We start from the raw sequence: 26,716 nt of genomic DNA, 5'->3' as shown, positions 1-26,716 counted from the left end.
TGAGATGATCAGCTTTGATAGTTTACCATTAATGTTGTTCTAGCATTGTGGGCTTTTCTTTGGGGAGTGGGAAGAGCCTGTTGTTGCTATAAAAGCTTACATCATGCAACTGACTCACTGAGTAGAGGTATTTATTTTGCCTGGCTTTTTCAGTCACTAAATGAGTTTATACAATTAAGGTTGGTTTCAAATAGAAATTTTCTTTGAATAGTTCCAGCAGTTATAAAGTTCGCTTTTGGAAACAATGAGCAGTGTTCTAAAAAGATTAGTTGTAAACTTAATTGTTAGTTTGCGCTAATAAAACTCCTGATTTTCTTTTAACAAATGTGTTCAGATGGTGCAGCGCTTATTTACACTTCAGTAAAGGAAAATAAAAATATCGATTTAGTGTATAGATATATTGTCCAGAAATTATATGGATTTCCTTTCAATGTATCTGCTGCTGTTGTGGAAAAAGATGCAGTATTTATGTAAGTTTATCTTTATTATTAAATACATTTGTATTTACACAGTATAGTGTGTATAAGTAGTAGTGGTTCTATAAAGCTATTTCCATTTTGTTTCAACATTAACATTCACTAAATTTCTGTGTTTAAGTGTTACAAATTCACCATAAGAACATGTTTGGGTTTTTCTGGATTGCTAGTTAATGGGTGAGCAGTCACTGTTGTTTTGAGAGAGGAAGTGTCAAGCCAGTTTTTAAAGTGGTATGTTCCACCAGGAAAAAATCACTTCTCCAATATGTTACACTGAGCAAAATAAAAATACTTCATACAGCTGACGCTGCTAACCACTGGCTGCTGTAGAGGAAGGGAGTTATTAAAACTATTTTGGCTTTCAACAATGGTAATCTTTATCCACAAGTTGATATTTGGTGTTAGGGAACAACCAAGTGAGTATTTAAATTTGAAGATCAATGTCTGTATTTGTTTACCTTAAGTCCTGCAGGATGGGATAATGACAAGAAGATAGGAATATTACATGAAAACTTTCAGACACTAAAAGCAGATGACAGTTTTGAAGATATCATAACAAAACCGCCTGTCAGAAAGGTAATTTGATTTCAGTAGGTTTCAAAGGAAACCTGTTTTGTTAACCTGTAGGAATATAACACACATTGCAACCCTGCCATACTTTAGAGCATTTCTCCCTTCCCTTGGTTGGCTACCCCATGCCTATTAACCACAAGACTTTTGTTTATTTTCTGGTTACCTTCCTTATGTGAGTTCTCTAGTTTGCTTTTTGCTTCCTCTTGAAAGCCACCAGAAACTAGCTCTCATTACTTACTGTTTGTGTTATAGTTAGTTGCTGTCCAACATGGAAAGGAAGAAACAAATGAGTGTTGCTGTATGTAGCACACTACTCCCTTCAATATCTGGCTTATTTTGCTCAATCTGAGCAGCAGGGGTGAAAGTAATTTACAGGACTTGCTGGTGCTACTGGAGTCCTGAGGGGGTGTGGCCTCATCTGGAAGAGGCGTGGCCTCAACCAGAAGAGGCGGTACCTCTCAAGATTTAAAGGCCCTGGGGCACCGGCTGTGGCTGGGAGCCCCAGGACCTTTAAATCAACCTGGGGCTCTCAGCTGCAGAGGTGGCTAGGAGCCCCTGGGGCTCCGGCTGCAATGGAGCTCTGGGCCCTTTAAATTCCCACCGCAGCTCCGGCAGGGTACTGGTTCCAACAGTAGCTTTGAAAGAGGCATAAACATCTAACTCAAACTGTTCATGATGGGTTGTATTCTTATGCCTCTGCCTTTATGAAGGTGACTTGAACTGGATCTGTAGACAATCCTCTGGGTAATGGATGTGGTGAAAATGAAGGAAGAGCCTTCCAGGTAGGATCTGTGTCCTAGGTTCAGACATAGTTAAGCTAAACTGAGCCTTGTGTATGCAGATTTCTTTTTAGAGAGCTAGAATTAAGAAAAAACAGGCTTGCTGTTTGCTCTCCTCAATCACTAGTGTTTTTTCTCTATTACTTAAAGGGTTTATTTATTTCATCCAACAAAGAAATGCATTTGTAGATATTTTTTTTTTCCACCCCTCGTCTCCCTGTTGCCATTATTCTCTATAGAACTTTCTTCAGAAGAAAGGAAAACTTGGTGAAAATTCAGAAACACAATCTAAAGCCCCCCTCCCCCACATTTCATTCTTACAAGAAAGCCTCTTAAAATGTCTAGGATTACCTGGTAAAATAACTATCAAAAACCCTTCTGTTCTCTTCACCTGGAGAAAAAGATACAGGGGGCAAAATCATTTAGCCATTGATGTGTCTGGAACCAAACTAAATCAGGCTGCAGTGCCCTAGGTGTCAGTTACTGACCTCATAATCTCAAATTATAAACTCAGTAATGAGTCAATAGTAGGTGGTGTCTTCCCTTCTTCCCAAAAAGCATAATCTATAACAGCAGTCTGCTCCAAATGCTAACGCATCCTTGTCTTATTGATTTAAGACCCACTTTAAAGAAACACCGAAGGTGTAAATAGAAAACTTCTTGATTTAGTTGCTTCTCAGTTAGTGAGACAAAGTGGGTGAGGTAATATCTTTTATTGGACCAACTCCTGTTGGTGAGAGGGACAAGCTTTTGATTTTATTCAGACCTCTTCATTCCTTACTCTGAAGAAATGTCTACATTGCAATTAAAAACCCCTGGCTGGCCCATGCCAGCTGACTCTGGCTATCAGGGCTCGGGCTATGGGGCTATTTAATTACAGTGCAGACCTCTGTGCTCTAGGATACTGCAAGATAGGAGGATCCCAGAGATTGGACTACAACCTGAGCAGGAAAGTCTGCACTGCAGATAAACAGTCCCACAGCCTGAGCCTGGGCCAGCTGCAAGTGTCTAGTTGCAGTGTAGACATACCAAGAGTGTCACAACTAAATACAAGATGGAATAGATTGTTCTTCTTTCAGAGCTTGTTCATATCAATTCCAATCAAGTGTGCACACATGCAGTAGCCAGAAGATTATTACCTTACCAGTATCCATCAGGTCAGTCTGGGCGCCCCCTGGAGTGGTGCCATCATGGCGCTAAATATAGGGCTTTACCTACCCACCACCTCCTCAGTTCCTTCTTACCACCAGTGACGATTAACTGGAACTTCCACTTCCTCTTGTCATGACAAGTGCATTTGGCAGTCTGTATATAGTTTTCATTAGTTCTGTAGTTAATGTTAAGTAGTTAGTAGGTACTTTACTTAAGTTTCCTTTGGAGGGGTTTGCCTTCCAGCACTATCCCAGCACTAGGATATGCCGCTGTCTCCTAGCTTCAAAGGCTGTGAGGTCTGCAGCAAGTGTATGCCCAGAAGCGATCCTTACGCTTTGTGTTTGAAGTGTTTCGGGGAGAGCCATCAAAAGGATCGCTGTAGGATCTGCAGGGAATTTTGCTCCAGGACACTGAAAGATAGAGATCAGTGCCTGAAGATCCTACTAACAGAAGCAGCACTCCAGCCCCAGTCCAACCCCAGGTTGGCGTACTCAGTACCAAGTACCTCCTCACCAGTACACAGTGCCCCATGCCATACTACTTTGGCTTCACTGCCAGAGACAGTCGCATTGACTCCTGCCCCCATGGAAGGGCGATTGAGTCTGGACACTTCTCGCTTGCTGAGGCCAAGCCAACAACTTCACCTCCCATTGACCCCGAAGGCATTTGAGGCAGCACTGGACCTGCTCCAGCTCACGGCACTGTTTTCCCCGCCTAGATGGGAGAGGTTGCCAACACCCGTTGCTCTCCCAGGACCGTCAAGGGGAAAGCCCATAATGATGTCCCAGTGGTCTCCATCCCTGATGCACCGCTCCCTGGTACCAAACAGGGTCAGCAGCCTCGTCGATCCCCAAGCCCTCAGTGCAGACCCTGGGTGCCTCAAAGTACTGCCTCTCTGTGGTCCTCAAATAGATGGTCCAGGTCATCACGAGACCGGCACCCTTACCCAGCACTGTGGCCCACGCAGTGGCAGCCCCCAGCACAGTGGCCCTTTTGGACTCACTGGGCCTTTCACCAAGGCCAAGGGTCACGTTCCAGGGTGGCATCGGTGGCCTCATCCATTTTTATACTGCCTCCAGCATGGTTGGCGTCAGCAGGATCGGGGGTAGCTCCATTGCTCCCTCACACCACCATCCCAATTCCTTTTTCTGCCTATGTGGTGCAACACTCCAGGCTCAGACTCTGGCCTCTCCAATCATGGTTAACCTCGATGTATTGGCCAGCTTGGGACAGTTTGGACAGAGTCATGACTCTGCCTTTCCCGGTCCTCGACTATCCAGTGGTGGCTCAACACGCAGGTAGTGTGTGCAAGGGTCCCCTTCACCGGTCTTCAGCTGTCTCTCTTGCTAATGATGGACGCGTCAGCCCTTGGTCTGGGGAGGACATCTGAGAGACCTCAGGACGCAAGGCCTCTAGCCTCAGGCGGAACTTGCTCTCCGCATCAATGTCAGCTGAGAGCAGTGCATCTGGCATACCAGACTTTCTAAGCCCACTTGACAGAGAAATGTGTATCATCATGACTGACAACACCACGATCAACAAATGGGGGTGCACGCTCCTCTCCCCTGTGTCAGGAAGCCCTCGCACTGTGGGACTTTTGTTTAGCTCATTTGATACACCTGCAAGCATCGTACCTCCCAGGAGTACAGAACAAGTTGGTGGACTGTCTCGGCAGGCAGGTCTTTTCATGGCTACAAGTGGTCCCTCTGACTGGACATCGCAAACTCCATCTTCCAATGGTGGGGCTTTCCCCAGATGGACCTGTTCACCAGATGATGCAACAAGAAGTGCCAACAGTTTTTTGCTCCTTCCTGAATCACAGACTGGGCAGCATCACAGACACTTTCCTCCTCCCATGGAGAGGCCATCTTCTCTACACGTTCCTGACCATCCCTCTCTTGAGCACCTTGTGAACAATATGGAGGGAAGAGACTTCAGTGATATTGATAGCTCCAGCCTGGCCCCACCAACACTGGCACACACCTCTCCTGGAAATGTCCATGGAAGCCCCAGTTACCTTGCCGTGCCTCCCGGACTTAATAACTCAGGATCACAGCCATCTCCAGCACCTGAACCTTGAGTCGTTGCACCTCGCGGCATGGAAGCACCATGGCTGAAACCCATGGAGCTCTCCTGCTTGGACCTGGTTAAACAAGTCCTCCTTGACAGTAGGAAATCCTCCACCACAGCAACCTACTTTGCGAACAGGAAGAGATTCTCATTCTGGTCAGCGTAGCATCACTCATTCCCAACACTTGTCTCTATACCACTCAGACTGGACTACCTTCTCCATCTCAAGCTGCAGGGACTGGCCATCTTGTCAGTAGGAGTTGACTTGGTTCCCATCTTTGCCTTCCATTCAGCTTCAGAGGGCCAGTCAGTGTTTGCCAACCCTATGGTCAGCTGTTTCCTGAAAGGTCTCGACAGGCTATATTTGCACGTTTATCAACCAACCTCGACTTGGAACCTCAATCTGGTCCTTTCCAAATTGACAGTGATTCAGAGGGTGGACCCATCAATGTGTTCCCCGCTCTACTTGTCATACAAGGTGGTGTTTCTGGTAGTGATAACCTCAGCCAGGAGGTGTCTGAGCTCAAGGCCCTAACATCAGAGCTCCCTTACACCGTGTTCTATAAGGACAAGGTTCAGCTCAGACCGCATCCAGCTTTTCTCCTGAAGGTTGTCTCCCAGTTTCACATCAACCAGGACATCTTCCTTCCAGTGTTCTATCCTAAGCCGTACTCAAGAGGCAGAGAACAGAGGCTTTGCTCATAAGATATCTGCAGAGCGCTAGCCTTTTACATTGAAAGAACGAAACAGTTCAGGAAGTCCGTTCAACTTATTTGTGGCCATGGCAAACAGGATGAAGGGTCTTCCAATCTCCTCCCAGCAAATTTCCTTAGAGATCACTTCATACATCTGTGAATACTATAACCTGGCAGAGGTACCTGCCCTTCTGCTCACAGCACACTCCACTAGGGCACAGGCTTCTTCAGCAGCGTTCCTGGCGCAAGTCTCGACCCAGGAAATATGTAGAGCGGCAACGTGGTCCCCCATAAGTTCTTTCACTGCACATTATCCAATTACCCAGCAGGCTAGAGATGATGCGGCCTTCGGTAGAGCAGTGCTTCAGTCAGTGGACAGCTCCGACCTCGCCTCCTGAATTTAGGCTTGGGAGTCACCTACTTGGAATTGACATGAACAGGCACTCAAAGAAGAAAAGGTGATTCATCTTCTCGTAACTGTTCTTCGAGATGTGGTGGTCACGTCCATTCCAATAGCAACCCACCTACCCCTCTGTCGGAGTAGGCAGCAAGAAGGACCTGAGAGGGTGGCAGGTTGGTAGGGCCCTATACTGAGCACCATGATAGTGCCACTCCAGGGGGTGCCCAGATCAACCCAATGGATACTGCTAAGGAGAAAATCTTCTGGCTGTGCATGGACACATACCTGATTTAGAATGGACATGAACAACACATCTTGAACAACAGTTAGGAGAAGGTGACTAACTTTTTTTTTTTTTTTTTTTTTTAAGCATAAGTAGTTAACACATTTCTAGGGATCATTCAAAGTAAAATAGCCTGTTAACACCCCTCCATTACATTTCCATTGTAGATCTTCACTGGATTTTGATGCTTTGCTTTGCCAAAATATAGCAGTGAAACCATTAGGGTTGCTGCCATACTCAAAGAAACATAAATCTCTTATGCTTAGATTCAGATTCAGACTTTAAGACCAGAAGGGACCATTGTGATCATGTCTGACCTCCTGCACACTGCAGGCCACAGAACCTCAACCGCTCACTCCTATAATAGACTCCTAACATCTGGCTGAGTTGCTGGAGTCCTCAAATCACGGTTTAAAGACTTAAAGTTTCAGAGAATCCACCCTTTACTCTACTTTAAACCAGCAAGTGACCCATGCCCCATGCTGCAGAGAAAGGCAAACCCTCCCCACCTCCCAGGCCTCTGTCAATCTTACTTGGGGGAGAATTCCTTCAGTTAGACCCTAAGCTGATTGGCGACCCCCACCATGCAGACACCTGGGAAAGAATTCACTGTAGTAATCCAGAACCCTCCCCATCCAGTGTCCCATCTCCAGCGGAAAAAAAATATATACGGGTACATCTTTAGTTTCCAAATGGGACCAAACACTATAGGTCAACATTTTCATTATAATATGCCCCCAAAATAGTTTACTAACTCAGAATTTTTTTTCAAAAGCAGGCAAATTGAATGGATCACATACAATGTAATAAAATGCAACATTAAAACATTTAATTTAGGTAGGCGCCGCTTGTGCATTTTTGCCATTGTGCCAGTGTTTATGAAACAGTGTTAAGAAATCACAGCCTCAAATAATTTCAAATACGTATGGGGTATGCCTGCACCCACTATTTAAGAGGTTTGAAAAATTCGTGAAATTTATTAACCTTTTCCCTCACTCCTTTTTAAATTTCTTTTTGTTCAGTTTTTATGAGCTGTAGCTATAAATGCAGCTGGAAGCCCAGCTACTACATTTAACAGAAAAGCTGAGGCAACTTGACTTCTTTCAGACTTAGCTTCTAATTTCTAATAGGAGAATCCAATTAGGAATGTTAAATCAATTTTAATTTCATATTTTGTCAAATTAAAATTGGAAAGGCTTCAGAGACTACTGGGTACATCTTTGACTGCGAGCTTCCATTCAGACTTCAGATGGGAGCATTGTATTTAAAAGTGTCTTCCTCTATCACTGCAGCCACAACACTTTAAAGATGCCTACACTTATATCTAACTTCTGCTCTTTTGGAAAGTTAAATTGCATTGATCTGAGTTAAATTCAGGATGTACTAACTCTCAGCAAAACTAAGTATTTAAAATGCCTCAGCAAACCTAAGTATTTAAAATGTTAACAAAATAAAACACTTAAACAGTGTCTCTTGCTTTAAAAATAAATGCTGAGATAAAAACATTCAGCTAGCAGCATGTGAAGATAGTTACCTTACGGTCACTCACATTGTGTTAACAATTAGAAAATGTATAAAGCACCAGCACAGCTTTAGGTTGAAGACCATGTTGTCTTGAGTCCCACTTCATGCATTTTTTGTGCCTCTTCATATTAATCTAAATAGAAAAAGATGACCTCTAGTTTTTAAATGACATCAGTCACAACCATATTAAAATGTTTTTTATATTGCAGTTTGTGCATGAAAAAGAAATAGTAGCAGAAGATGATCAAGTGTTTCTTATGAAGCAGCAGGTAGTTACTTTGCATTTAGTTTCATTTAAACATGGTGTTCAATTAAATTTATTTTTGATCTTGTTACAGTAAATGCAAACAGTAATGTCTAAATATTTTATTTTCCAGTCTCTATTAGCGAAACAGCCACCTACTGCAGCTGGAAGGCCAGTGGTTAGTAACAAAGATTTTAAATACTAAAACTGAAAATCACGCATTCCTCAGTTTTGATTAATACAGAAGCATGTTTGGGTGAGAAGATTGCTGACTTTTAAGAGCACTTCTGATCTACAAGCTTTTTCTTAATGCTTTTCTACAGTTTTCTTATTGCTGTAAAAATACTTAAGCCCAGAATGAAATTGAACTCCAGAGTGTGCACACTTGTGTATACCTACATTTTAGATGGATTTCTGGAACTAGTATATAAAATGCTCGGCAGTGTAACTCCTTGTTACTTGTTTAAGTTCAAATTTAGAAAAAATTACAGAACAGCTCTTGTAACCTTTTTTCAAGTGACAAGCAACTACTCAGTAATATGCTCTATTAAGTTGTTTTTGTGAGGCAATGAAAGTAATAAGTTTTCCACACAGTTTACTTTTGATAAAAAATTCTTCTTTCCACCATATTTGCCACAACTTGCCTTCATACTACGGAGAGCTTAGTGTAGCTTCTCCATGAACTAGGGAATGCAGTTTCCCAAACAACTAGAGCTTTAGTACTCTCCCGTCAGGGTGAAGTACCCACCCTCTGTAGTGCCTCCAGTTGTTGGACTGCGGTTCTTAGTTGCAGTACTGTTTTTTTCCGTTAACTTTCAAGTGCTTTGCTAATGCATTATACATACACGTTTTTACAGAAGTGAGTATCTCACAGCATTTCATGACTTCTTATTTAAAACGGATTAATTTTTTGCAACAAGTATTCCATTGTATTACATGATCAGTATTAAATGTACCTTTTTTAAAAAAAAAAAAAAGTGGAAAAAATAGCAAAATGTAATTAAATAGTTCTGCTTGTCTAGATTAATAGATTACTTCTGGAAATTAAGTACACAAAATAGTTTGAATATTCAATCTTCTACTTTTGTGTAGGATGCTTCACCAAGAGTTCCCGGAGGCTCCCCTAGGACACCAAACAGATCAGTAACATCCAACGTGGCCAGTGTCACACCTATCCCTACTGGCTCAAAAAAAATTGATCCTAATATGAAAGGTATATTTCTTGTGCAGGGAGAATGTAGAAATAAGTGAGCTATTCTTACTTGAAATACTTTTGTATTTGTTTATACTGACCTAATATATGTAAGAGACAAAAGTGGGTGAGGTAATACTGGGGAGGCATTTTAGTATCCATGGCTGTTTACATGGTTTGGACAAAGTGTTATTGAATATAAAGTTATGGGTGAGGATAAAAAAGAGATTGTCAGTGTATTTGGAATGGATTTCTGGACTTTGTCATTGTCTTATAGATATTTGAGACAGGCTGCAAGCAATTTGTCTCATCTCGTATTTAGCTTGAATGCTTTGGTTTCCTTCTCCAAACCTGAAGAAGAGCTCAGTGAAGCTTGAAACCTTGTACCTTCCACCAACAGAAGTTGGTTCAATAAAAAATATTACCTCACCCACGTTTTGTCTTTCTCATATCCTGGGATAAACCCAGTACTACAACACTGCAAACAACTGTGTAGTCAGCATTTATTTGGAAAACGTTGTTTTTCATATATAAAATACCTTTCTACTTTTTTGATGTAGCTGGAGCCACAAGCGAAGGTGTCCTAGCTAACTTCTTCAACAGTTTGCTGAGTAAAAAAACCGGTTCCCCAGGCGGTCCTGGTGTTGGTGGTGGCAGCCCTGGAGGAGGGGGCAGTGGAGGTGGTGGCAGCAATTTACCACCATCAGCAAAAAAGTCAGGTATGATTAATCATAAAGCATCACTGGAAATTTCATTTGTGCAAGGAATATCTTTGATCTAGCATGCAATATTTGTTAAAATGCAGTTAGAAATGTGACAAGATAAGTAACTTAAATGTGTACAGCATTATCCATGGTTCAATGACGTAAAATTTGAGAGGCTGACAATGGTAAGCCAAGATGAGATCATAGTAGATCTTAATGTGGAGGATGTTATGGGTGTATTGTGAGCCTCTGAGCTTTTTTGGGGGGAAATCATATTGTATTAATATCTCATAGACTCATAGGTCAGAAGGGACCAATATGATCATCTAGTCTGACCTCCTGCACAAGGCAGGCCACAGAACCCTACCCATCCACTTTTATAACAACCCCTAACCCATTAACCCATGACCTGAGTTATTGAAGTCCTCAAATTGTGCGTTTCTTGAAAGACCTCCGACGCTGCAGAGAATCCACCCGTCAAGCGATCCCATGCCCCACGCTGCAGGAGGGAGGCGAAAAACCTCCAGGGCCTCTGCCATTCCACCCTGGAGGGAAAATTCCTTCCCGACCCCAAATTAGGGCTGATCAGCTAAACCCTGAGCATGTGTGGCACGACTCACCCAGCCGAGACCCAGGAAACGAATTCTCTTGCAGTAACTTCAGTTCCGCATCCCATCCAACATCCCCTGACAGACGCATTTGAGCAGACTTATCTGCTGAAATTAATCCAAGATCAGTTGCCCAAATTAGAAACTATCCCATCATGATTCATCTCCCTCCATAATACTTACCAAGCTTTAGTCTTAAGCGCAGATAACGTCTTGTTGCCCACACTACTTCCCTCGGAAGGCCGTTCCAGAACTTCGACTCCCCTAATGGTTTAGAAATCTTCGTCCATAATTTCAAGTCTAAACTTACCTATATCCCCAAGGGTTTTGTACCCCATTTGTCCTTGGGTGCCTTACATTATACTTGACAACTTAAATAATTCCTCTCCCTCACCTTAACGTTAAGCCCCCTGATCTATTTTATATAGAGCAAGCAACTATCCCCCCGGAGCCCTTCGTTTTGGCCAGGCTAAAACAAGCCAAGCTCTTTGAGTCTCCTTTCATAAGGCAGGTTGTTTCGCATTCCATCGGATCATCTACTAAGTAGCCCGTCTCTGAACCTGTTCCAGTTTGGAATTCATCCCTTCCTTAAAACATGGGACACCAGCAGCTGCACAACAATATTCCAGGCTGGGGTTCTGACCAGGGGGCGCCCTATATTAACGGTACTAACACCTCCGGTTATCCTTGCTTGGAAATACCTCGCCTGATGCTCCTAACACGGCATTTGCTTTATTTTTAACGGCCCCTCATGGCAATTGGCAGCTCATAGTCATCCAGCTATCCAACCAATACCCCAGGTCCTTCTCCTCCTCCTCTGTCCGCTTTCCACTGATGCGTCCCCCAATGTAATATCTAAAATCTTATTATTATCTCCTAAGTGCATTGACCTTGCACTTTTCCACTAGTATATTTCATCCTATTACTAATTACGCCAGTTTACAGGGTGGGTCCAGATGCTTCCTGAATAGTGATCAACGGTCGCTTCTCCGTGTTAGCAATACTCCCCCAGCTTTGTGTCATCCGCGAAACTGTGATTAGCACATTCCCGCTCTTTGTGCCTGCAAGGTCCAGTAATAAAAAGAATTAAATAAGATCCGGTCCAAAAATGCGATCTTAGGAGGACTCCCACTAGTAACCTCCCTTCCAGCTGCCTGGACAGTTCACCCTCAGTACGGACCCGCTGGTGTCTCCCCTTTTAACCAGTTCCTTATCCACCTTACAACTTTCAATAAATTCATTCCCTATGCTTTTCCAATTTGACTCTAAACCGTTCCCCCATGTCGGAACCTCGGTCAAATGCCTTACATGAGAAATCCGAGGTAACATTAGATCTACCGCATTTCCTTTGTCTAAGTAATCTTCACCTTCTTCAAAGAAGGAGATCGGGGTTGGTTTGGGCACGATCTTACCTTTAGTCAATCCATGTTTGCAATTGCGTTCCGCAAATGTACCCCATTGACCTCAATGTCCTTAAGACTTCCTTTCTTCCTTAAAATTTTTCCAAGAAACCTTACATACTACAGACGTCAATCTAACAGGCCTATAGTTACCCGGAATCACTTTTTTTCCCTTTCTTAAACAAAATTAAGGAAAACTACCGTTTAGCAATTCTCCATCGTACGGGACCACCCGCCGAGTTTACCGAGTTGCTTAAAAAATCCTTCGCTAACGGGCTCTGCAATTTCATTGCGCCAGTTCCTTTAATATCTACTCAGATTGGAGATTGCCCAGGCCCCTCCGATTTTCGTCCCATTAAGCTGTTCAAGTTTGGGCCGTCTACCTCAGGATGCGGTAATTATCCACCTCCATTATCCTCATTCTCCGTTATTCATCCTATCCATCATCATCCCTAAAGCCTCCTTCATGTAGCTTTATTAAAATGACCTGGAGCCAAAGTACTTATTTATATATATGGGCCATGCTAGGTTATCTCTTAACCCTCCATTCCATCCTCAGTGTTTTATCAGCGGGCCAACCAGCTTCTTCTTTCTTTCTTTGTTTTACTTCTTATTTATGTGGCTGTAGAACCTTTTACTATTGGTTTGAGTTCCTGTTGCAAGGTCCAGTTCTACTGGTGGCGTTTTAGCCTTCCTCAACTTTATCCCTACATGTTATGACCTCACTAAGGTAGCTTCCCTTGCTAATGCCGCCTTTTTTCCCACACTCCCCTGTAAGCTTTCTTTCTGCTTTTTTCCTAATCCCCCCCTCTCTGAGATGCTGCATCATGCCAGCTTGGGCCTACAACTCTGCCCGCTGGTTTTTTCCTTTTCCCCTTTCTTGGGATGCAGGCTTCTGACAGTTTCTGCAGCTGAGACTTAAAGTAATTCCAGGCCTCCTCCGCATTTAAATCCACAAGTTCCTCCGTCCAATCCACTTCCCTAACTAATTTCCTTAACTCATTAAAATTAGCCCTTGAGAAGTCAAAAACCCTAATCCCAGATCTGCGTTCATTTTATCCTGTTCCTTACCCGTTAGCCCTTAGTATTGTGCAGCTCTGAGGTTTTTAATCTTCCTTCTATCTGCTGTTTTCCAATATTTGTGTGCTAGAATCAGAGCATTTGTGGGGAGAACAAATACAGACCCAGAGACTCTCTTGCATTCCTGCAGGGGAATAATGAGGATAAGTAATATGAATGCCCATCTATTAAGTTCTCTCTTTTGTTCCTCATCACCTGGATTTCTCCCCCCTATTAGGGAAGGTGAAGAGAGCAAAAAGGCCCTTCTGGGTAATAGCTGCATGAGCCTGTGGTGTTAGAAAATAAAGGAAGCATGCTAGCTATATTCATCCCCACTTAGCATGCCTGTAACACACCTAGCATGCACACACAAGTGCTCCCAGTGGTCTTAAACAGGCTCTTACTACTGCAATTTTATTCTTTTCACCCACCTGTTGTCCTTTAAGATTCTAAGCTTTTTGGAGCATGGGCTGTTCTGATGTTTGTACAGCACTTAATACAATGGAGGTCCACCTGCTTGGAACTTCAAGGTACCACTGTAATAGTCCTACGCTTCCTGTTCTCAGAATGCTAGGATTTTCAAGAACTTTGGGCTTCATGTACTTTGCCAGGCTGCCCTGTGAACCTGCCTCGATGATCCATTAAGGCCTGCATCACAACTGAAAATACCCTTTCCTGGGCTGATTCCAGAGAGTACAGGGGAAAGATTCAGAATGGGCACAGAGATTTCATCAATAGCTTCTGCATGGTTTGGGTATCCTAGTTGTTTAAATCCCTCAGTGATCACTGAACATTGGCTGCCTAGATCACACAACTCTCACTATGAAGTATTGTTGTGCAAATCTACATGATATCATGGTCTTCCCGACTCCAACCTGGGGCCATATTGATCAGGAATTATCTGGAGTAGCCAGTTTCCCTAGGGATGTTTTTTCTTCCACTGAGTGATACTTTTGTCCTTGTTAAAGTGAGCACATCATAGAGTTACAGAAATTTTTCCTCAGTTTTAAGTACAGAGTGACAGAGACATGCTGATCCTATCTCTAACTATCACACTTGTCTGGTAATAGTACAGACCTCAAAGTGTTACTTTTACTGATATACATCTTAAAGAACTACACAGAGCCAGAATCTTCAGGGGTAGAAGGTAAATGATGGTTGCAGCATAAATTGTCAGCTGTTGGTCTTATACTCTGGCCCTCAGCAGATATGTCAGAACACCCTCCATCTAATCACTGCAGCTGCCTCATGACTGCTTTAGAAAAGTTGTAGCAGAAACCTTTATTGCTGAATACAGAGTGAGAGCCTAGCTAAACCTGTCAATATGGACTTCAAACTCCATTACCCAGCACTAGATGTGTGGGCTACAAGGAGGATTACCACACTGCCTTCAGTTCTTCTGTATGCATATACAATTCTGCCATCTTATCCATATGCATTACAATACAACTTCGTGATACCCACTTTGGGAGAGTGGATGGGAATTCAGAGAGTCTTCAACCAAATCAAGAAGAACTGGTGAATAGAAGCACAAAGGATCTCCAGCCTGTATTTGAAGAGGGGGGCAGTATTCATGTGGAGGGTGTATGATGAAGTTGGACTGTTCTTAATGTTTCCTGAGAATACTGTGTGGGTGCCTCAGTTTGTGGCTGACACTCTGTCTCCTGGCAACTAATGGCCTAGGCCCTTCCCCCCTGAAAGGGGTTGCTAAAGGTGTGGGAGAACAAAGAAGTCAGGTGATCTCCTGGCCCAGGAAAGAAACTCAGCAGAGAAGGAGATGGTGGAGGGGGTTTCAGATTTGAAGCTGGCTGGGGATGAGAAGTGAGTGCAGACCTGGGTGTCTGGCTCGCTGCCCCCCAGGATGGATCCGGCTGAGGGGTCCTGTTCTCTGTACCCGCAAGCTGTTTTAAACCGTGTTCCTGTCATCTAGTAAACCTCTTTTTTTATTGGCTGGCTAAGAGTCATGTCTGACTGTGAAGTGGGGGTGCGTGCATGACCTTCTGGCTTCTCCAGACCCTGTCTGGGTGGACTTGCTGTGGGAAGCACACGGAGGGGCAGAGGATGCTGTATGCTCCAGGGTCAGACCCAGGAAGGTGAAGCCGTGTGAGCTTCTTGCCCTGAAAACAGTCTGCTCCAAGGGAGAGGAGGCTCCCCAAAGTCCCGACTGGCTTTGTTTTTGGAGCAGTTCCAAAGCATCGCCTGGGGACTCTGTGACAGGGTGTATTCCGATTCATATGCAAAGACTGGTCATAGGCTTCTTCTGGGGAGAAAATTTCACAGATCTTTAATAGCTGAAAAGATCTGGTCTGCTTTTTAAGCTCAGTCGGCTAAGACCTATTCAGGATCTGTGATCCTTGAAATAAGAATTTTCATGTAAACATAGATAAAATAATCCTGTTTCCCCCATGCCTGTGTCGAGGGAGGTAAGGCGATTAGGAATGTGAAGAGAGTCTGACGAAGTGGGTATTCACCCACGAAAGCTCACGCTCCAAAACGTCTGTTAGTCTATAAGGTGCCACAGGATTCTCTGCTGCTTTTACAGATCCAGACTAACACGGCTACCCCTCTGATACTTTTTTCTGTTGGTAATTTGTACAGTCAGTCACTTGAGAGCACTTTGTTTCATTATGAAATATACTCAAGAGATCAAATCAGTATCAGTCAAGTTCCTTATTTTCTAATGCCAGAGTTGGTTTCAGCTTTGCAAAGTGTTACAGGGTACTTAAAATAAGTGAATAGGTTTATAGAAAGACATAGGCCAATTCTGGCCATGTAACTGTTTGAAATATTAATCAGTGTATTTTTGTGTGCTTAATACATGTTAATATGTGGTGTGAATAATACATACTGATAATGTGGGGCCAACGTTTATTGTTCAACACCTCCTAGAAATTTTAGGAGATGAGACGTTTATCATTTACGTTAGGATTTCATAGGATTTGCTTTCCACATACAGTGCAAGACTTTGAGAGAACTGTTGTAAAAATGGCTTCTTAACCAAACAGTAGGGTAACCCACACATCTAAAATTGCTACAAACTAAATGTGTTCTCCATTTTACTATATCTTTACTCTAGTGCATGTGCAGTCTGTAAATGTGACGTGCATGAAACAACTTCTTCAGTATTGTATTAAAGCAGGAAGACTTAACTCTTTTTCTAATGGATGTTGTTACGAAGTAACATAGTTGTGGGAAAACAAGTCCTTTCATTTTTAAGCATGACCAAGTGTTGTGTGCTTTTTTCTGTACAGGCCAGAAGCCAGTCTTGACTGATGTTCAGGCAGAATTGGATAGAATTTCACGAAAACCTGAAATGGTCTCTCCTACAACACCTACATCCCCCACAGAAGGTGAAGCATCTTGAAGACACCAAATAAAGCAATTTATTCAGTTTTCTGGGATAATTTAAACTTGCCTCTGCCTCTTCCTTCAGTGACTGGAACTAGACAGCTGAAACACTTTTTCAGAGAAGGACAAACAGTTGATGTCTTGATTTCATGTTGCCCAGCTTTACAAAAGGGAGCTAATACAGATGGAAAACTATACCACACCATATAGGACTACTCTTCACGGTGCAACTTAAAGAATTAACTAATTCCTGGATTTTGTTGAAAAGTTGGTGTAATTGTGTAAAATGGCACATATGTCCACTTAATCATATAATGTTAAAGGCTGCGTAAAGCGTTGGAAAATGATTTGTAGCATGGGCACTTAATGTATATTGATCTCCCAACCTATTATAGTTGAATTTAATACAGGTTAACCTTTGAGGGATAGAACTACTAGTTTTGCTGGAAGAGAGGATAATCATTTATTATAATTTTGTGCCCCAACAATAAACTAACCTGATTAAAATTCAACATTTCATGTGGAATATGACAGCAAACCTGTTTGATCTCCACTTGAGATTTTATACTGCATCAAAAACTTGGACAAACTTTCATTCTAGCATAAGACTTTAAAATGTCGGCCAATTTGATAACTTCAGACACTGAATAAACTTTGTGTAAAGAAAAAGCAGAGGTTAACTTAATAAAAAATGTACAGATTATCAGTATCCAGATTTTTTCTGTATATATGGCTCAGCCTTAACATCCCCCTTTTTGTTTCCCAAATTAGTTATGGTTTTAAATCAGACATTAAAACTGTGATCAGTTAATAAAGTATTATCTGCATTCAGATATAAATACATGCATTGCATTCTCTTGTATTAAAATGTATATTAGCTAATCAAAATATTTAGTGTTTCACTCTTGAATACTAGGTACTTTAAACGTCCCTCCCTCTTATCTTTCACCCTTCTGTGAATAATAGTATGGCCCAGGTTTAAGCTTCCCTAAAACGTGATAGTTCTGGAAGAAACACATGGGTCTGCTACTTATACAATACAGCATTGTACTAATGTTCCTACGTGGAAAACTTTGATCATCAGATTTCGGGGATTTAGTCTTTAGTTTAAAAGCCCACTAGATATACGAAGCATCGTACTGATGATTTTTTAGTGCACTTTGTGGAATCGTGTCAAAAGTTAGCATTTTATTGGTTATTTCAGCTTTCGGTACACAGTATTTGAGAAACACTTGAGATCATAAACATAATGTGAGAAGTTTCCCACTGAAGCTCATGGTATACTGAAATTAGAACAACTTTCAATGTTTATCCTGAGTATTTTTATGAACACTTCTTAAATAGGTGTACAATTTTTTGACTACAACAGTGGCTATAATATACACAATTTCCCTAATTTACTAATTGGAAATCTGCTAAAAAGTGTTAGGAGAAAACATTAATATCCATAATTTTTATTCTGGGTATGGTATTATACTTGATATTGCTGTTAAAATTCCTACTTTTGATACAGATTTTTTTCTGATTCCCTGAAAAATTAATGTTCTTGAGACTAACATACTCGAATGTTTTGCTTTTGTTAGCTTTGATTTTATTGCTTGCTCTTCAGGGAACTTTTTAAAATATTGGCTGCTTATCGATGCTAAAAATCTGAGACTAGCTGTCTTATCTAAACAAATCTATTGAATTATTTTAAACATGGGATCTCATTAGATTTATTCCTGATCAGATTATTCAAAAGTACAGCAATGTTAAAATGTTGCCCTTGCAACCAATAATAATGGTCCAGCTCTCCTGACCAAATATGTGAACTGCTGAGGAATAACTGTATAGAATATATACGTGAAGAAGGAAATGGTTTCTAATCACAGATGCATTGCATCCATTGCTGTTCCTTGAACAATTCACTACTGTGCTTACACATGTACAGTAATTTAACATAGTAATTTAAAATGTGCATGACAGCTCTTATCCTGCAGATGAGCTCACTAATGTGTTTCCTATCTAAATTCTAGTAGTACACCATACTAGCATTAAAAGGCAGAAATTTAAGATTTTAGCATGTTTAAATTGCAAAACTATTTTCGTTCTGTTTTAGTTTTTGCAAAGAAGACACTTTTGGTTTCTAAACTCTTCAGTTCTGTTCATTTGAGCATATCTGATATCAAAGTAAAAGCCCTTTGTGAAGTTGGACAAATGTCTCAAAAGAGTTCAATAAACATCCATTACACAGTTTATTTTTTGGGCTTTATTTTAGAAAAAGAATTATAATGGAGTCTCAATACTAAAGTACATAAAAACATAACCTCATTTCTGCATATTTGAAGCTTTTGAAATATATGCATTGAAGGATTCCTTAGCTTCTCTTTATCAAGGACAAATCCGCTACAAAGGAAAAGGCAGTAGAAGAATGCTGTGTGCTCTGTCCTCATGTTTTAGAGAAAATAAAGACCGTGTTCTGTGGAAAAATGCATCAAAAATCTATTGCAAATAAGTAGTTTAAACACTTGTTCTTTTTAAAGTGGCAGTTGCCAAATCACTATGAACTGTATCTGTTGTATGATACCATCTGTTTAAACATACAATAAAATCCTCACAAAACTGTAACTAAAAACAATAAAGCAGCTATAACAAAAAAAGGAGATTGGAGGCTATTGTCCTCTAACTGGGATTAAACACTCTCACTTGCCACTCAGAGTAATCTATTTTATCATTCTATTAATGGGAGTAGAATGTCTCCTTGAGTCTAATTTCCTCTTACTGTTTCAGCTGTCAAAAAGGTCCATGTTAAGCTTAGCCAAACCATTTTTTCTGGAATAATTTTAATATGAATTTGCAAACCTGACACCACAAATGTACTATCAATAATAATGGTACACAAACAACAAACCCATCAGCTCTGTAAGGCAGGGATCAAAACAGTGGGGGAGGACAATGGAGAAAACTATGGGGGAGGGAACTATTGTGTAATTTATTAGAAATCATAAAAATACAGTAACTGCAATAAATTGTAGACCTGTAATAAAATAATTTCCAATTTATCTATAATAAATGGGGAAACTGATCTAATACAGGAGAAAGTCAACTAAACATCAGTATGAATGAATAAAGCCATTAATTATTTATATAATGCTACACCACAATCCCAACCCTGAAAAGTCTCCAGTCCAGCAGACAAGAATATGTACTAGATAAGGAAAGATATGGAGAGAGTATAGGTTGAGGACTAGACCCTCTGAAGGATTCATAGGAAAAAATGGATCTTTAGTGGAAGGGAGAAAATTAGAAAGTTTTAAACAGCACTTTTAAAAAATGTACTTTTCCGTAGCTCTAAGCACAGTACAAGCATTTACAAACGTATACCATAAATTTATCTTTATCAAATTCCTTTATCAAATTCCTCCCTAGGAATATTATTGCAGCAACAGGCAAATGGACTAGCTAGTGCATTGACCTTCTCCAAGTCTTGTAGGATTCATTGGGACAATGTTTTTCTGAAAGTCTCACAAGCTGCTTGTAAATTCTGGGAATCAGCTAAAGGGTCCCTTTATTTCCAAGCAATACTTATCCAAACAGATATCCTGGATCTTCCTAAGGAGGGCTTTGGACCAAGGTATGGTTCAGAGACACTCCCTACTTTTGGTTGTGACCTCTGAGCCACAGGCAAGTATCCATATTCTTACTTCACTGTTCTTTTGAGTACATGTCCCTATGGGTGCTCTCCCAAAATATATGCATGTGCCAATGCATGCTAAAGCAAACTGAGAAGTAATATCCGTGGGCCTGTGCCTGCACAGAGTAATGCCTTATACCCTGAATAAGGGGATAAAGGAAGGCACAAGCTTGCTACCGCTTATTCCTTCTCAACCCCGGATGGCTCGAGACAGCGTCTGCTGTTAGCTATATTCAGCTTCTTCCTTTCACCTCATGAAAGCCATTATCTATTTTGTTGTTTATTTTGCTGAGGCTTGGTAGCTCCTATTCTTGGACCTTTATTAGGGCTGGGGCACAATTTGTTATGCCTAAAACCTCAGGATTTAATCTCTGCTAGACTTGCCACAAGTCGTTTCCCCACAGTGAGGGGCACTCTAGTTGCCTGCACTGTTTGAGAGACTCTCATCCCCTCAAGGTGAAAAGTCTGTCAGAGGGTCAAAGGCAGGTCCAAAAAAGACAGGGGGGACTAGACTAAAACTCCTATTTAATTAAATGTGCTCGTGTTCCAGAGGGGTCTGCTTCCTCCCCTCTCACCCATGTATGTTGGCCTCAATGTTGCAGGCCCCTCTAGTCCCTGTTTCAGCTTTGTCTGTGGCCACTGAGACAGACTTCAAAGAAAAAGTACATCTCCCAAACCTGAGAAATGAAGAAAAGGGATAGGTCAATCCATAAGACTCATTCAAGAGAATTAGTGCTCCAACTGAGTCCAGTACAGGTGTTGGTACCATGTAAGAAACCCCATATGAACAAGCCCTCTGCCACCAAAGCCATCTATCTGAGCAGAACCATCTGATCCCTCACTGTACTGTGGTACACACAGGCTACCATGTGCCTCAGTACTGATCTCTTAACTCATCTCTGAAGTGAGACAAGACCCTGCAGCTCTTCAGTACTGCAGCAGTCTCCATCCCACCATTCAACATTTCCACTTCCAGTACCAACCCAAGCCTCAACCTTAGGCCATCAAAACCCTCTGCTGCCTGCTAGATTTCTGTCTTCAGAGGATGTTGTTTCTGATTAGCCTGAGTCTCCACTGTTACAGAGATCTATCAGAGCCCCCTCACCAGTACCATCCAGACAGTTACAAGTTAAAACTTATCTAAGTCTTCAACCTTTGGTACTGATGATGACACCTGAGCGCCCCACTTGTTCCTCCCCCCCAGCTTAGCTCAGGAGATGATTTACCAGACTCAGAAGATTTTTGTACACAAATCCATCCTGGTACTGTACTGTCAAACTCCCATAAGTCCCTCTAATGAAGAGCAATCTAAGGGACCTACCAAATGTAGGCCAAGATAGTATGACCTTTCCCCAATTCTCCTCAGTGGGATTACTGGGACCCTTGGGGCCATTTCTGTGATCTGTTCTACAGGATAAGAAAGGACTACCAGCACCAACTGGTACTGTACCATTCATGGATACCAACTGACCATCTCCCATTACTGCACACTTCTTCGGTACCAGATGTCACACAAGAGAAACAAGGACTTCAGCCCAAGGAGATCTTACATCCTTCAGTCTGGTCGTCTTCATCCCCGGACAAGGGGGTAACACCACCAATGCCCTCCTGTGCCGATGATTTCAAGACCTTCAAGCACATCATGAAGCAGTTGGTAAGCTCTCTCCATTAGAAGAAATCCAAGAGTCATAACTCTCTTAGGTGGATATTTTGAATATCAATCCACAAGGGAAGATTGCTCTGTTAATGAGGCATTGCTAGCTCTTGCACATACCCTGTGGCAAACACCAGCTTCAGTTCTACCCACCTGTAAAAAGTCATACAAGAAGTACTACATTCCACTAAAAAGAATGTAAGACTTCTTTTCCCACCCCAGCCCTAATTCCCTAGTGGTGAAGGTAGCCAACAAAATAAGCCATCAGGCTCAATCTAGACTTCCAATGAACAAGGAATTCAAGTGGCTGGATTTACTGGGCTGAACAAGCTACTTGTCAGCTGGTCTTCAATTTTGTATTGCCAACTATAAGGCCTTGATGGCAAAATACAACTTTACCACATACTCAAAATTTGCACATTTTATTTACTACCTCCCACAAGTCCAAAGAGAGCAATGTCAGTCCATCTTGGATGGGCAGTTAATCTCAAAAAGCTCCCTCCAAGCTGCCCTAGATGCCATCAACACAACCTCCAGATACATGGCCACAGCTGTGATCATGAGCGTGTCCTGGCTCAAGTTCTCTGGTGTTCCAATAGAGGTGCTTGATGGATCCAAGCTCTTCAGCGAGAATATGGACTCCTCTCTCCACACGCTCAAGGATTTCAGCGCAACATTGCAGTCACTGGGGATTTACATGCCTGCAACAAAAAGGTAGTTTAGTAGAACCCAAACTGCTCAAAGTTCCAGTCCAGTCCAGTACCATCATCACTTCTTTTCTAAGTTCCATGAATTATTCAAGAGAAGAGCCAAACAGGAAAAAAAAGGGGATCAACCACTCCTACTTCTACTCAATCAGCCCCTCCTTCTAAGGGCTTGTCTTCACTACTGCACTAAATTGGTGCCACTGCCATCAATGCTCTTGCGTCTGTTTTCGGTTCCTCCCTAGAACATCTGGTTCGGTGATGGCCTTCACACTTATCTTTTAACACACATTTCTCATTCACACACAAAACACATCAAGTTACAATGCAAAAGAAAAACAATCATTGCATTCTTTTACTTATTTTAAAATGCTAAGCCTACAACAAAGTGGTGATCCTAAAAGGTCTGTTACTGCCTTGAAATCAGCCCAGACACAGATTCTGGCTGATGCATCTCTACCAATGGCACATTAGACCATTCCTTTCTGTTATTCAAAAAGGGTGGCTGGTAGGATATGGTCAAATAATACATTAATACATTTAATACAGGCTACATTATTATCTTATTATTCTTTATCCTTCATTTTAAGTTATACAAAATACAAACATAAAATCCTACTACTACATATCCAACTATAAGAGAAGAGATTGAAACAGATCTTTTCTATTTCATTGTCCAACATACCAAGAAGAGTGAGAGACAGACTTGTTCAAATCACCAGAAAAGATTTTCTATCAAAAAGCAAGGAAGAAAAAATGTTCATCGCCCTGCGGGGGGAAAAAGGAAAACGAAAACAATGAGTCATTCTATATAGAAACCTGCCACCAAATTTTAAATATACAAGGGAACAAATAAATGATCCAGCACACTGTGAATCCATCTCCTGAGCAGGTGCTTGATGTAATAATTATATACCCAATTTATTGGGGAGCAGGGAATCATGTTTGTCATAGCTTGCACTGGGAGAATATGGGTCTTCATTTTTTTCTAATTCCTGGTCATCAAATGAGCTTAATGAATCTGCCACAGGTGCTAGCTGCAGGAGTTAGGCACTCATCCTGCAGCTACTTAGGTTCAGAAGTAACTATATATATGAGTTAGAAGCCAGTTTATTGGACTGGGACTCAGGAGACTTGGATTCTAGTCCTGGCTCTGCTGGACTGCTAGGTGACCTTGGGTAAGTCACTTTACCTCTCTCTGTCTGTTTCCCTATTTGTAAACGAGGGGTAATGAGACCTATCTCTTTTGTAATGTGCTTTGAGATCTATTGATGAAAAGCACAATGTAAGAGATGGGCACTATTGTTTAATGTTTGCCAGCCCCATTGACTTCTAGGTAGAACTATGTTTGCATGTAAACGTAAGTGCATAAGCGTTTACTGGAACAGGCCCTTCATTCAAAGGGTAGCAACATGTGCTTTAAAATTCCACAGTCAGCCCAAGTGGGGTAGTTTATCCTCATATGCCCTTATATAACCAATATGGGGACATTCTCCAGCTTGCTTTCGCTCTCCATATGTTGTGTTTCCTCATTTGTCCTCCCCTCCGCTTGTATGGCTTTAGTGTGTTTTGCTCCTTGGAGCAAGGGTCATTCCTTCTTTTCTGCTTGGATAGCACCTAATACTTATTTGTATTGTAGTGCTTAGGAGTCCCAGTAATGGATCAGGACCCCACTTGGCTAGGGGCTGTACAAACACAGAATAAAAAGATGGTCCCTGCCCCAGAGAACTTACAATCTAAGTATAAGGCAAGAGACAACAGATGAATACAGACAGAGAAGTACAAGGAAACATTGAGACAACACTGATCAGTGCAATGGGCAGTGGTCACAGCACACCAGCAGCCTAACCATTGTCAATTTTTTTGTAGGCATCGCAGTGAAGGAGAGGTTTTTAGGTGAAATTTGAAGAACAATGAAGTGGCTTGGCAAATGTTTGCAGGATGCACCTCACAAACGTGAGAGGCAGCAAAGGAAAAAGCATGAAGGTGCTTGTCTGAAAATTTAACAAGTGGACAAGCTGATATGATGGGCCAAGTGAAGGTGGGAGTTGACTTTTGTTTACTGAATGAGAGGCGGGCTTTGAAAGTGAAAACAGGTAGCTTACATATTTCATATGACAGATGGGGGAGCTAGTGGAGGGATGCAACAAGGGGAAACATGGTCAAAGTGACGGACTAGGAGAATGATTTTTGCAGCAGCATACAAATGTATGTGAAAGGGATAAGACTGCATTTGTCAAAGCCAGAGAAAAAGATGTTGTAACTGAGATGTGAGATGATGAGAACCTGGATGAGAGTATCTGGTGTGAGCGGATAGGAAAGGCCACATCCTAGAGCTGTTATAGAGCAGGGATCTCTAATTCAATTTACCTTAGGGCCAGTGCCAGTCCTCAAATCCTCCCAGTGGGCCAATAATGTCACTGAAGATGGTGTTCAGAAAAGAAAATATTTATATGTATTTTTTATTTAAAATTTCTTAGAAATAATAAAACTGTCATATAACTTTATACAATTCTTCACCTGCCAGAGAGTTTTTAGTGTTTGCCAGACACCTGGCAACACTTCAGTTCTGTCAGTTTGCTGATGTTTGGCCTCTGGCTCCTGCAATTCTGAATGTTTCAACTGTTCAAGGTGTGCATCAGATAGTTGTGTTTGGTATTTTGACTTGTTTGTATTCATTATGGAAAAAAGTGATGCTGCCTCCATGGCTGACTCTGCCTAGTGACTAATGATGATATCTCTGTCCTCCCCCAGCCAATGGGAGCTGTGGGGGGGCGGTGCCTGCAGCAGACATTGCCCGCAGAGTGTATGCCTGCATCTCTCCTCTACTAGCTGCAATGGGGAGGTTCTCGTGCTGCAGATGGCCTGCGGGCTGGGACTTTGAGACCCCTGTTATAGAGAAAGAATCTGCAGAATTTTGCTATAGTGTGGTTGTGAGAACCTAGAGAGAGGTCTGAGTCCAAGATGATACCCAGATTATTGATTTAAGTGACAACCAAGATACTACTGTTGCCCACAGTGATCACGCTGGCGTTGGGGTGTGGATTAAAGAGTTCTGTTTTAGCTTTGTAGAGCTTGAGCTGAGGGTTAGATGTCAAGAGGAAGGTATCAAACAGCCTGGCTGAGATTTGTTTGGATGGAGCCACCTAGAGATGGTAGTTGAATTTGTGTTTATGGATGAGATTACCCACAGGTAACGCAGCGGAAATTGGTCCAATAAAATATATCCCTTCACCCACCTTCTCTCTCTAATATCCTGGACTTCCAAGAGTTAAGCAGATCAAAGCAAGCATATCTATCACACTGAGAACTTTAAACTTCAAGACTTCTTATAAGAAATGAAAAGGGAGGTGGATATTTTTTGCTGTTTTTAAAATTAAATAGGCAGCTAGTGTTGTTTTTTAAATTATTATGAAGAACTAGTTGCTTGCCTGGACTGCTCAAGACCTGAATGCTTGTGTAGATGGAACTCTTTGAGTTGCCTTCTTAAATACCTTCGTGCTGTTTCACATCTGATACTCCTTGATGAAACATAGGAGCCTCATCTTACAACAGGCTTATTCAAAGTGATACAAGCTACTAAAGTGAGATCTTGGAAGAGTGTTGCTGTTTTCATACTGTGATAAAAATATGGTAGTGATAATTAATAGGAAATAGTGTGTAATAAGCATGTCATAAAAACAAATTTTATATGTCCAAGATCACTGCTTTTATAATTTATACTCAGATAAAGGACAAAATCCCTAGAAATATTCATTTTTAGGAGGGGGTTCATGAGACTTGACATTTTAGTGAAAGGGGTTCACAGGCTGTTAAAGTTTGGGAACCACTGTTTTAGATGGATTATTTCAGGTTGGTTTTCAGGAGATGTTTTACCTGCCTGGTCTTTCGTTCCCTCTGGAGAGGAAACAACAAGGAGAGCTACAAACAACCACCCCATAGTTGAAAGTATCTTCCTTCCTTATTGGCCCTTCTGGTCAGATGCCAACTAGGTTATTTGAGCTTCTTAACCCCTTCCAGGTGAAGCGATTTAGCACAGTTTCCCAGGAGGGATTTTATGTTGCCTGTTTCTGTATGTTTACGACAACTCACTATGTAAAACTCACACTGGGAAAATACCCCTCAGCACAGGTCACGACAGGCGGGCACAGCGGGCGGGGCGTAGACTTCAGCGCTGG

General features: G+C 41.8%; 1 protein-coding gene and 1 long non-coding RNA gene across 3 annotated transcripts in view; one reads left to right on the top strand and one right to left on the bottom strand.

The window, feature by feature from the left end:
* DYNC1LI1 (dynein cytoplasmic 1 light intermediate chain 1) overlaps nucleotides 1-18,742 on the top strand; it is a 62,439-nt gene extending 43,697 nt beyond the window's left edge. For both annotated transcript variants that reach the window (XM_032784146.2, XM_032784147.2), the window contains 7 exons: nucleotides 335-470; nucleotides 941-1,052; nucleotides 8,162-8,221; nucleotides 8,330-8,374; nucleotides 9,289-9,409; nucleotides 9,949-10,107; nucleotides 16,411-18,742. In XM_032784146.2, coding sequence (XP_032640037.1) covers nucleotides 335-470; nucleotides 941-1,052; nucleotides 8,162-8,221; nucleotides 8,330-8,374; nucleotides 9,289-9,409; nucleotides 9,949-10,107; nucleotides 16,411-16,523 — 746 coding nt within the window. In that variant the 3' untranslated portion in view covers nucleotides 16,524-18,742. The remainder of the gene's footprint in view (nucleotides 1-334; nucleotides 471-940; nucleotides 1,053-8,161; nucleotides 8,222-8,329; nucleotides 8,375-9,288; nucleotides 9,410-9,948; nucleotides 10,108-16,410) is intronic.
* A 3,498-nt stretch (nucleotides 18,743-22,240) lies between these two features.
* On the bottom strand, nucleotides 22,241-26,644 carry LOC142046200 (uncharacterized). Its single transcript, XR_012655099.1, has 2 exons — nucleotides 26,550-26,644; nucleotides 22,241-22,535 (listed from the first exon to the last, which is right to left on the bottom strand). It is a non-coding gene; the product is annotated as an uncharacterized LOC142046200 (long non-coding RNA).
* Nucleotides 26,645-26,716: the final 72 nt, after the last annotated feature.

This window comes from Chelonoidis abingdonii, chromosome 2 (genome assembly GCF_003597395.2).
Source record: "Chelonoidis abingdonii isolate Lonesome George chromosome 2, CheloAbing_2.0, whole genome shotgun sequence".
In the NCBI taxonomy this organism is placed as follows: domain Eukaryota; kingdom Metazoa; phylum Chordata; order Testudines; family Testudinidae; genus Chelonoidis; species Chelonoidis abingdonii.
Note: the sequence above shows the minus strand (reverse complement) of the source record. Positions and strands in the feature narration are given on the sequence as shown.